This window comes from Hyperolius riggenbachi, chromosome 5, assembly GCF_040937935.1.
Source record: "Hyperolius riggenbachi isolate aHypRig1 chromosome 5, aHypRig1.pri, whole genome shotgun sequence".
NCBI lineage: Eukaryota > Metazoa > Chordata > Amphibia > Anura > Hyperoliidae > Hyperolius > Hyperolius riggenbachi.
The window spans coordinates 356046597-356059189 of NC_090650.1; the positions used below are offsets into that span (position 1 = coordinate 356046597).

Genomic DNA, 12593 nt, shown 5'->3' on the forward strand with positions numbered 1-12593 from the left:
GTTGCATACTTTCAATCAACAAGATTGTAATATGCAAATTAGAAGAGTCTGAGTCTGTGGAATACTAATCTGAGGATTTTTGTACCGACTCCACAGCCCTGTAGCCTGGTCACTAGGGGGGGGTGTAAGCCTGTGGTCCTTGAGTGGTTAAAAAATGCTTGTGGTTTAAAATTGTATATCACTGTAATGTTATATTTATCAATATTTTTTCCATACAGCTCATCTGCAACGTATGCATAAGCAAAATGAAGATGCTTACCAGAATGCAGAAGACCAGCGAGCCATGGTGGGCTTGGAGAGGAGTCTAGCTGAGAGCAAAATTGGTGGTCAGTCATCAGTACTTTTACTTTTTAATGGATTTGTTTAAATGTATGATCAGTGGGGGTTTATTGTTCTTAATTACCAATAATAATTTAGTTAGAGTCAAGGAAATGGATTAAGATGGTAGTTATCACTGTATGGTGTAATAGTGTACTGTTGAAGGACTGTGCCTTTGACATGGGTGACCTATTCAGTAAGAAGTCGTTGGGCAAGACTTCCTAACACTGCTGGGTGGCCCCTTGAGTGTGCTTTAGTGGCTGCAGCTCTTGAGGGCTTTGAGTCCAACAGGGAAAAGCGCTATACAAATGTTAGGATTAGGATTATAGCCCTTCAACCCACGCTCAATCAAAAAATGAATAAATGTTCCTGGTCGGTGCTCAGTTGATAAATCTTGAAGTGTTCCCTTGATTTTAAATAGATTTTCTTTTTCCTTTGATGGTGTTTATTGAATTACATGTCTAATCTAATAATCATGTCAAATAGTGAATCAGAGGAAGTATGTAACGACTACACCATGTCCTCTGTTCATAACACTCCTCTGACCAGATTCCAGGGCATAGGGACACTTTCCTGATCCTCACTGCTGTTTGTTCTATACTGCTTAGTTGTCATTGGTCTCTGTTGCCTTTTTCCCATCCCATGTCTCTATTCTTGCTTCCTCTGCCACATCATCCTCTACTCTTACTGATCTCTTCTGACTGTTTCACCAGTACCTCTCCACCATCCCTACACCTAGTTACATGCCTCTCATTGTGATCTGCCTCTGATCCCTACTACTTCTTGTCTTATCCTGGACCACCATCACTGATATCTTCTTCTCTCTTCCACATTCTTCTCAACGCCTGACAATTCTTTTCCATTATGCTCTGCTATGGCTATAATCTGCCACCTCCTGTCCCATCCTCCTCAGCTATTTATTTTACTTGCCGCCACCTTTGTCTGATCAGGGCGGCTTTCTGGTGCAACTTTTTCCACTGTCTATGAACCAGGCTGCTTCTTCTGTTCTGCTGAACCTTCACTGCTATTTACTACTCCCTGTCCCATCCTGCCACACTATATTGCTGAGCCTTGTTTTCTCCTCTCCATTATAATTTCTCATACTAACACTTCATACTTACCCGTAGAACATATATTTAAAACTTGTATGACTTGGTCATTGAATATTAATATAAAATTTTAAATAAATACACTCTCGCTCTCTCGCGCTCTCTCTCTCGCGCTCTCTCTCTCGCGCTCTCTCTCTCTCGCTCTCTCTCTCTCTCGCTCTCTCTCTCTCGCTCTCTCGCTCTCGCGCGCTCTCTCTCTCGCGCTCTCGCGCTCTCACTCGCGCTCGCGCTCTCACTCGCGCTCGCGCTCTCTCTCTCTCTCTCTCTCTCTCTCTAAACCTGGTGCAGGGGCGTCTTATGGACCTTCTCCCCCCCAATTATGTCTCCCTTGTGCCTTCCTTGTACCTCTTCTGTCCCCGTGTCCAGTGTCTCACCGTCCTCTTTCCCTTTGTCCTCCAATGTCCCCTAGTCCCCCTCCCTATGTCCTGTCTCCTGTTCTGATGCACATATTTACTCAGCAGCTACGCCGCTCCGATCTAAGGAGCAAACTACAAGTCGGGTGGGGAGCACTGCCCCAGACCACCAAACACAGCCGCTTACTGCTCCCTACTCTCTCTTCTTAATGGGAGTCGATAGTGGGACCATGGCTCCGTCGTTGGGACCAATCGCTGAAGAGAGAGTGCAGTGATTGGCCCCAACGATCGAGCCATGGTCCGCCCCCGAGACCATTGGCTCCTATTAAAATTCGAGCGGTGGTGATTGGCATTCTGGGGCAGTGCCAAAGGCTACTTCCTTAGAATGGAGTGGTGGAGCAGTGTGGCTGCTATGTAAATATGTGCATCAAGTGACAGAGACGGGACATCGGAGGACTGGGGGACACTAGACACGGGGACGAGGACACAGGGGGATGGAGGACTTGGCGCAGGACCGAATATCTATTATTCGGTCTTTAAGACGTGCTGATTCCTTTCCCCCCCCACCCGGTCAAAGCTGAAGTCAGCCAGAACATTAAAGATAAATATTTCGTAATAGCATGGCATACATAAAGACATTACCTTTCTGTTTCACACTTTCTGCTTGTAATGGTGACCTTTCCCCCTCCTTTATATGTTCTATCTTCTTTGTAAAGATGTTGCCGACCCCTGGATAACTTCCAGGTCAGCGGTCCATGGCCGTGACATTTTGGTTGTGCACGGTCTGATTTATTTTTTTTAGTAACAAACTGTTTTTAACTAATTTATTTCACCCCATTCTTACCGATTGGTTTATGTCAGCCCTATCACTGTAATTTAATTGTATATAGATCCATGTCACTTACATGTCTGTAGCCATTTTCATCCAACTCTGAGGAAGCGAGGTAGTTCCTAGTTGAGTTTGTTACTGTTAATTACCTGTGATTACCTGTAATTATCTGTAATAAAAACTATACTCACCTCCAAGTCAAAGTGGTTCGTGTGAGGCAAATTGCTGGACGGTAACCAGCCGTTTATCGGGCAGCCATCCTTCCGGCACTCTGGCACAGCGGTCAAAGACGATTGAGCTGAACCAGACCAGACCCAGATGGTGATGAGCCAAAACCAGGCTACCGACTTCCAATGCTTGATTGCTGATCTTGCCGTATGACTCGGCCAACTTCTGAGGTGAGCTGCTCTCTAGCGGGAAGTGTTAACCAGTGAAGACTGACGCACACAGGGAGCGCTTGTTTCTTATTTCCTCTTTCCCAGTTTAAAGGTATGTGCCTGTATGTCTAGTTTACATCCGTAAAACTCGCTTCAGGTACGCTATAAATAGAAAATGTTGATATTGTGCCTGATGGCTGTTTAGAGCCAGGAAGGCAGTGTTATTTGTTTTGAAGATAATTGGTGCACACTTACGTGTTTTTATTTCTTGTTTTTGTTCCTTTGCATTCTGCAGGTTCAGCTGGTGTTACTGAGCCTGCAGGTTAGTGGGGTGGGGTGGGGGGGGGGGGGGGGGGGGGGGGTTTCTTTTTTGTTTAATACTATTGTACTAAATTGTCAATATCAGTGGTATAAATACACGTGGGCATGACTGCAGTCACTGTCAGATGGGCTATACTAGACATGTGGAAGTGATGACAACCAATTACATTTGTAAAGCGCTTTTCTCCCGAAGGACTCAAAGCGCATAAGCATGGCGCAGACCATCGTGGTACAGAGGAAGAATTTTATAAGTCCGGAAATGCCAGGCTAAACAGGTGGCTTTTCAGTCTGGATTTGAATACCTCCAGGGATGGTGCGGTCTTTACTGGGTGTGGAAGGGAGTTCCAAAGAGTAGGGGCAGCATGACAGAAGGCTCTGTCTCCAGATTTTTGGAGGTGCACTCTGGGAGTGACCAAGTTTATAGAACTTGCTGATCTGAGGTTGAGAGGTGTGGTGCAGCTTCAGCAAGTCCTTCATGTATCCAGGGCCCAAATTGTGCAGGGATTTGAATGTCAGCAGTCCAATCTTGAAGAGTATTCTCCATTCTACTGGTAGCCAGTGCAGTGAGTGAAGGATCGGTGTAATGTGACAGTGGCGAGGCTGGTTTGTTAGCAATCTGGCAGCAGCATTCTGCACTAATTGCAGGCGACGCAGATCAGAATCTCAGAAGTGATGCTTACAATGTTATAATGGATGATGTTCTGGTCTAACTATACATTAAAGACGTTATGTGTAATCAGGGCTGGCCTTTGCCAAGGCACACTGGGCACCACAGTATTTTTCTTGGAAGGGGTCGCAGGTACTTACGTGTAGCTCTGTCTACAGACTGCCACAAAGCCCTGTTCTGACCTAGGTGAAGGTCTGCCCCCACATGATATACCTTAAAAGTACAAACTTTATTTTCTTTGTTGGGAGGGTTTGCTACCTAATACTGGAGGCTTCTCTGGCCCACCTATACAGGCAGGGTGTCACATCTGGTTACTCAACCTAAACCTAATATCTCTGGCTACCTATACTGGGGTCAGCTATTGTTACTGAATTACAAGAGAGGTGTGTGTGTGTGTGTGTGTGTGTGTGTGTGTGTGTGTGTGTGTGTGTGTGTGTGTGTGTGTGTGTGTGTGTGTGTGTGTGTGTGTTATTTTACACACACTCACTCTTATTTCTATGTAGCCTAAAAACTGCCCTGGTTATACCTTAGGTCAGGTTGTTTGTTTTCCCAGTTGACCTTTTTCCTTTATTTCCTGTCCCTTGGACCTCAGTCTTTAATATGGACCCAGGTGGCCCAAGAAATGGGAGGAAGGGGCAGTTATAAAAACTTGTCACATGTTCTACGGTAATTTCCCTACACTTCAAAGGCTCACCTTAAAGAGGAACTCCAGTGAAAATAATGTAATAAAAAAAGTGCTTCATTTTTACAATAATTATGTATACATGATTTAGTCAGTGTTTGCTCATTGTAAAATCTTTCCTCTCCCAGATTCACATTCTGACATGTATTACATGGTGACATTGTTACTGTGGGCAGATTATGTAGCTGTTTCTAGCTGGTCTGGCTTTAACAGACAGCTATAAGCAGCTATTTCCTGTCTGTGAACATTGTTACATTGTGGCAGTTTGCCCAGAGTACCGTATGGTACCAGAGCCTCTTGTGGGAGGGGTTTCAGCACAAAATCAGTCATACAGCGCCCCCTGATGGTCTGTTTGTGAAAATCATTATTTTTCTCATGTAAAAGTGGGTATCAGCTACTGATTGGGATAAAGTTCAATTCTTGGTCGGAGTTTCTCTTTAACTCAGAGGAATATAAATGTTTCCTTTTAAACAATACAAGTTGCTTGGCAGTCCTGCTGATCTGTCACTGCAGTAGTGGCTGAATCAAACACCCGAAACAAGCATGCATCTAATCCAGTCTGACTTCAGTCAGAGTACCTGATCTGCATGCTTGTTGAGGGGCTGTGGCTAAAAGTATTAGACACAGGATCAGCAGGGGAGTCAGGCAACTGGTATTTTATAAGGAAAAATCCATATCCTTCTCAGTTTAGGTTCCCTTTAACCCTTTTCCATGAAATGTTTTGCTGTAGTTTGATTCTAACAGAGCTGAGGAACTTTGTTATTCAGAAGTACATGTCCTAATTCCCTAGATGGTTGTGATGCACTTTTCAGAAATACTGCTGGCTCTGAAGGATGTACTCACATGTTTCCAAAGTACCATCCACACACCTGTTTGTGTAGTATTCTAAGTGGGACATGCATTAGCATAGATAGTTTTACAGCTTACCGTTTCATTTTTATTGAAAGGTTCAGCATCACAAAATCCACCTAGGTTTGGGAGAACCAGTATGTTCACTGAACCTCGATCTGAAAAGAAGGTGCAACAGGTATCCTACAATGAGTTTGCGAGAAGCTCTATGTTCACTGAACCCCGATCTGAAAAGAAGTTGCAGCAAGAGGAATCCTACAAAGACTTCTTACGCCAGCAGGTAACTGGCTATGCCAGGCTTAATGAAGTGATCAGCCGTGTTTTGGGTGAGTAAGTACTCCGTATTATACAAAAATGTCATAAAATCATTTATTTCTCTAACAGATTGAAGAGAAAAAGTGTAAAGCAGCAGAAGAGCGAGAACTCAATCGTCTGGAAGATGAGAGAGAAGCGAAGCATGTTGCTGGACAAAGGTCCAACATTCAACAAGAGTATGAAGAGGAGGAGAATAAGAAAAAGCTTCAAGAAGAGGAGGTAAAGGGATTATGCTGAGGCTTGACTGGCGCGTACAATTTTTGGTTTATGTGCTTCAAGGAACAGGGCGGCACCTATTCTATCAACAGGAAGCTAGAAAGGGGTTTGCTTATGGTGGAGGTGGTTTTAGTGTTGGACTCTGAAAGCCAATAATCTAATATCCTTAACCTAAGCAATATTTTAACAATCAGCATCACCCATTGTCCAAGTTAACGAGCACCTTTAAAATGTGTCTTATTCCCGTCTCTAAAATTAACCCTTCCTACACCTTCTTCAGTGTCTTTATAAAAGGGTTGAATAAAAGCGCAATAATACATTGTTTTTTGTTTTTTTTGGGTTTTTTTTTGCGTGCAGAGTGATGAGGTTCACATGGATTTTTATTAACACCAGGTTGTAGGGCTGTGACAAGAGTTAATGTACTGTATTACGCACTGAGAAGGGCTGCAGTATTGGCCACAAAAGCACTGGGATAGGGAGAGATGGTCTGCTCGGGGTTCGGAGGATGGCAAGGGAGCGAACAGATCACAAGAGGCTGGAAGGAGCCCCAGGTGAGTATAAATCACAGGTGTCGAACTCCGAGCCGATCTATCAGGTTATTTAGACTTCTCAGGTGTATTCTGCATCTGCCCTAAAGTACATAGAGTACAAAGATATTCACTAGAAGGCAACTGGTAGGATAATCTGCTTATTTGACACATGGTTAGTTGCCACAGTGTTTTACCTGATTTTTACTATCAGCCTTCTTTCCCCAGGTATTGTCAAACCTCTGTAGCACCCTACATCCGCCTGCGGTCAGCACATTTCTGTATCTTTCGTCCTCTTTTATCCACTCCACAGCTTTCTTTTCATTACATTTTCTTATTATTTCTACCTCATTCTCCTCATCATACTCTCTCTAATCATGAATCTAAATCTCATCCTCTTCTTCTCTCTTTGCCGCCTCCCCCTCTTTGCTGCAGGGGACATTTCACCTAACTCTGGATCCTCTCAGCAAACCAGGTTCACCTTTCAACTCCCATAACCTTATGAATCCACTTGTTGCGCCTCTTCACCCGCCTATCCCTGTTGCCCTGTGGAATGCCTGCTTAATCTGTAACAAACGCTTATCTTATCCAATATATTTTTTCTTTTTACTCCCAGTGCCTTCACTTTTTTAGGGTCACTGAAATCTGACACAGGCTCACCTGCTGCACTCATTCATATGGGGGGGGGGGAGGATGGTTCACTTTAGTCATACCTGTAGAAGTGAAATAGACATGGTGGTGAGGTGGCATTCTCCTCTTGGATAAATGCTCATTTGAGCCACTCACTCCTAATCCTTCTCTCTCTCATGTATCGAAGTTCATGAAGTCTGACTATATTCCCTCTCTCACTTCCAAATTGCATGCATCTACCACCCTCCTTACTTTACTTCTGTTTTATTAGATAATTTCTCTGCATGGCTCCTCTAGTTTCTTTTCTCTGAAATCCCTTTTGACACCAAACCTCTCTCACTTGCCTCCTCCTATGGCTTGGCTCAGTGTCCACTGCCCCAACTCATACTGATGGCTACAAGCTTGACTTCATATTCACTTGTCTCTATCACTGATTTTACTAACGCTCCACTCCCTCTTTCCGACCATAACTCACTTAACTTCTCTTTCTACTCCTCTTTTTTTCTACTATTCTGTCACAAGTACACTCACATCTACGCAGAAACGATCACAGCCTAGACATGCAATTTGTCCATGATGCCCTGGCACCTCTCTTCACATCATCTTTCACTGACCCAGGCATGTCAAATTCATACTACCACAGCTTGATCACAGCAGTCATGCATACTTTTGCCCCCTTACCAATATCTGCCCCCATCATATCAGTCACCAACCATGGCTAACCAGAACTTACTAAACTATTGTAAAGGTGCTCTAAAGTAGCTGAGTTAGTGTTGGGGGGAAAAAGCACTAATGAGTTTTTCATAGAAAAAAATCTTTAACTTTACAAATGCACTCTCTTCTACAGAACAGTCTTGTTTTTCTTCCCTCCTATCCTTCTCCTCCCACAATCCAAAGGGTTTGCTTAGCATTTTGAAGAATTTAAATTATACTAAACTGATAAAATTGACAAAACCGAAAGCATTTTTTTTTCCATGAAACTCTAATACCGTATTCTCTTTCCTCTCTAATCTCCAAATACCATCTAACCACTTGTTCTTTGGATCCTATTCCCTCCCATATCATGCCGCCCGCTGTCCTCATTCATTATCACTGTACTAACATCACTATTTAACCTATCACTATTTAACCTATCCCTCTCCACTAACCTTTTTCAGTCTTCACTCAAAAATGCTGTTGTGACACCACTACTTAAAAAACCATCTCTAGATCCCACTGCACTCACCAGCTTCTGCCCTGTGTCGCTTCTCCCCTTTGCATCCAAATAACGTTAACATCATATTCATGCTGAATTAAGTAATTCTCTTCTAACTCCCTGCTTGATCAGTTCCAGTCTGTTTTGTTCCAACCACTCCATAGAAACCGTTTTTACTAAAGTGGCCAATGAACTTCTTGCAGCTAAATCTAAAGACCATTATTTCATACTTCTCCTTGATCGGTTCTCTGCGTTTGATACTGTTGACCACACATTTACACCTACAGACATTTTTTACTGTAGGTATTAAAGACCTCACTCTCTCCTGGATATCGTATTTCTCTGGAAGGTCTTTCACAGTCTTTTACTCAGATGAGATGTCCAATCCATAACCTTTTTCTGTAGGGGTACCTCAGTGCTCTATCCTTGGCCCCTTCTCTTTTCCATCTACATGCATGTTCTTTGCTCATTTGTTTTTCGAATTACCTTTGACTTTAACTCCCTACTTTTACATGTGCCTAATTGCCTGTCTGCTGTATCCTCTTTCATGACCTCTCCCTTCCTAAGACTTAAAATGAGTAAAACCAAACTAATCATTTTTCCATTGTTTATGTCCACTTATCTTCCTGATATAACAGTAATTGTTAATAATACCCTTATAACTTCAGGAAATAGGCTCATTGAAATACATTGCGTATGCAAATTCTCGTGCGGCTAATGCACGTGAATTCCCCATAGTGGAAGATTACAAGATTTTTCACAATCCTCACCCTTACAAGATTTTTCACAAGCCTCACCCCCTCCTCTTGAATCCCATTCCACAACACATCTGTCAGTCTCCAACCTTTGAAATCTTTAAGCATTTCCTCAAATCTCCCTTTTTCCAACAAGCATACCATGTAACGTAGGCCATTTCTGTTCATCCTCTGACCAAGTTGTGCTCATTACTAAACATAACCTAAAAACACACTAGGTATACATATTGTAAACGAGTACCCCACCTCTTGTTTCCTCCCTATTCCTTTAGGCTGTAAGCTCACAAGGGCAGGGCTCTCTCACCCTTTTGTGTCTTAGAATCTGCCATATATTTTGTTCATCATGTTTACATTTGTCACTGTAGTAACTATGTCTACAATGTCTATTTTGTGTATGCCATTGTCTGCATTATGTACCCCATGTCTTGTTTCTTACTCTGCACAGCTCTAGGGAATATGTTGGTGCTTTAGAAATGAGTAATAATAATGGCTGGTGCCGTCCACTCGCCTGTCTCTTTAGCTGTAACCTTGTGAATGTGAAAAGCCCCACCCACCTCTTACACATCACTGAAGTATGTAAGTACAGGTTGTGTTAATTCCAGTTTCCTTATTACTATCAGGTAGGTGAGGTGTGTTAACACCTGAACATTAGCTGTTGATCCTTATATTAAATAGCATAAAATTAGAGCATTTTTGCCATAATGGAATAGCCCTCTACAGGAGTTCTGTGAAGTGGTTGGTGAGCAATGCAATGAGATATTTCTGCAGTATAGCGCAGGGGTGGGCAAACGTATCGTCGATCGGGCTGCATTCTTCTTGAATGCTGGCCCGCTCCTACTATATGCCTTTCCCTCTCCCTGGAATCGAGCGTACAGGGAATTATAAGCCAGAACTCGCCTAATCCCTCGTTCCAGCAGCGATCTCCATGGCGACGGCAGCATCGGGTGACAAGCTGGTACGTACTGACTGCATGTCACATGATGCTGCCATTGCCATGGAGATCGCCGCTGGAACAAGTGATTGGGTGAGTGCCTTGTGGTGTTGCATGCTGCACGCAACTTAGAAAGGACGGCGGGGAGGGAGAAGATGGGGAGGAACCGGCCCTCTAGTGACGGCTGGCTTCATAGCGGCCATGGGCCAAATCTGGTCCGTGGATCGTAGTTTGCCCACAGCTGGTATAGCATGACAGAATCTGAAATGTATTATGTTTTGAATGTGATGTTCTATTTTAAAGCTTCACTTGTCTTCCCTTTGTATGTTAGTAAATGCATTTGTCACAACATGGAATAGATACCATATGCATCCAGTTTAAGTTTGGCTATGTGACGTAAGCCTGGTACACACATCCAACTTTGATTGGCCAATTTTACCACTTTCATGTAGTATGAGAGCTTACCTGCACAATCTGTTCATAGAATTCCAATTTTGTTGGCCCTTTTACTACATGGAGATGGTAAAATTGGACGGTGATTTGATATCAAAATTGCATATGTGTATGCACCCATAGTGGGACTAATTTATGAAATGGGGAAAAAATGTTTCATCAGCACTGTGTTTTCCCCCTGCAGCTGTCTGCCTTCAGATTTACGAAGGGAGGATGTGACTGTTTATTAAAGGGACTCTGTAGTGGACCGAAGTACAAGAATCCATTACTATATCCTGAAAGAGTAGTGTTCACTTAAAGTACAGCTGCTGGATTTTATCATTAAAATGTTTTCTTCTTCCTTAACTAGCCTGGTGAAACTGGACTAAAGATGAGTGTAGCATGGTCAGATCCGCTGCTCTGCCCAGCATCCAATTCTCTCCTCATCCCATCCCTTCTGAGTAGTGCTGTCTGCTCTTTGGTGTGCAGTCCTCTGCTATTTTCATGCTTGCTTCAGTCCTGATATAACTAAACGCATAGAGCAGCTGTCTTGTCTCTGCACAAAGAGAGCAGACAGCATGACTTATCAGCTTAGGAGGGGTCGTGAGGATGAAGTTTGTTATGGTCAGACTTAAAACCCAGTTATTTGAAAAGCAAAGTTTTACAGGGTAGAAACAACAATCGTACTTTTAGTAAATATTTCTGTTTCAGGGTATAGTAGTGGATACAAATTTTTATTTAATTTGTTTATCATGCGATATGCAAAATATACAGAATATTGTACAGATTGAGGCACATAGGTATAGCATGACAATGCAAGTCAATCAAACACCACCTATAGCTATATGTGACAGTATAGCAGGGGTGCCTATTAGGTAGATCGCAAAGGACTTAATGGTAAATCCCAACCCCACTACATTTTCCATTCTGTATATACAATTGTGCTCCTAAAATTGTACATAGATAGATCATTTTGACTTGCTAATTTTTAAGCAGCTCACAATACCTCTGCAGTATAGTAATAAATATTTGTGATTGCCTAAAATGTTTACTGCAAGCACCTAAGCATGCAAAGTACCGGTAATCAAAACATGTCTGTACATTAATATTATAGCAGATAAAAATCTGTTTGGTAATTTCAACAGAAATACAGTATATGATACATATAGTTCTATCCACTATAGGGTCCCTTCAATTGACAACATTTCTTTCACTGCAACTTTCATAAGTGAAGCCCAATGTTGTTGCTGATCATTGATTATTCTGTGTAATTTGTCACAGGAGGAAGATATACTTAAAATGTGAATATCCAGTCATGTAGCATTTATTTTTGAATTCTCGTGTGACCAATTAGCTGTTTCAAGTGAACACCGTGAACACACAAATCTAATCAGACACTTATGAACCCTTCCTGCTTAATCGTATCGCAATATTGCTTTAGCAACGGCAACAAAAAAAACCCCATGAGTAGATTAGTTTAGCTGACGAAAGGCGAAAAAGAAGCTGGAAGAAAGAGAAAAGACCAAACAAGAGGAGGAGCTGAGGCGATTTAAAGACCTGTAGAAAGCAGCCCCTGTAATAAGGAGAGCAAGAGAGGAAACTCTACACCCTACTAGGGGAAGAGGACACAAATTGCTGCCCGAAATGTTGCTGCCTGCCACCAGCTTAGAGGAACCGGAAATCTCTTGGACTGCATACCCCTTATACTGCGCCTATACCCTCCCCCCTCCTTTGGACTGTATGCCTCCTATACCCTAACCTCCCCCACCCCCACATGCTTTCCCATGCATTATTGTGTTTTGCTTTGGCACCGCTTAATGTATTTGGTCCTGCTAATAAAGTTTTTTTGAATTGAGAGAAGAGGAATGTTTATTTGATCACTGCACTTCTAGTACAACATCTGTTATGCCACTGACCACAACATAGGACTTCGGTCCTTTATATTCTTCTATACTGGAGAGGACTCCAGCCAGTGGTTTCTCATCTCTTCAGAAAGGTCTTTCGTCCTTTGAGGTCCCTTCACTTCTGCTATGGCCACAGTTGCCCCCTTGGTTTCTATTCATCTTGTTGGATATTCAATTTATTTA

General features: G+C 42.8%; 1 protein-coding gene across 2 annotated transcripts in view; it reads left to right on the plus strand.

Moving 5' to 3' along the window:
• LOC137518960 (centrosome and spindle pole-associated protein 1-like) overlaps nucleotides 1-12366 on the plus strand; it is a 53215-nt gene extending 40849 nt beyond the window's left edge. Inside the window, exons 9-13 of one of the 2 annotated variants that reach the window (XM_068237467.1) lie at nucleotides 219-326; nucleotides 3282-3308; nucleotides 5604-5785; nucleotides 5890-6039; nucleotides 11788-12366. In XM_068237467.1, coding sequence (XP_068093568.1) covers nucleotides 219-326; nucleotides 3282-3308; nucleotides 5604-5785; nucleotides 5890-6039; nucleotides 11788-11811 — 491 coding nt within the window. In that variant the 3' untranslated portion in view covers nucleotides 11812-12366. The remainder of the gene's footprint in view (nucleotides 1-218; nucleotides 327-3281; nucleotides 3309-5603; nucleotides 5786-5889; nucleotides 6040-11787) is intronic. The other variant, XM_068237468.1, reaches the window with a different exon arrangement.
• Nucleotides 12367-12593: the final 227 nt, after the last annotated feature.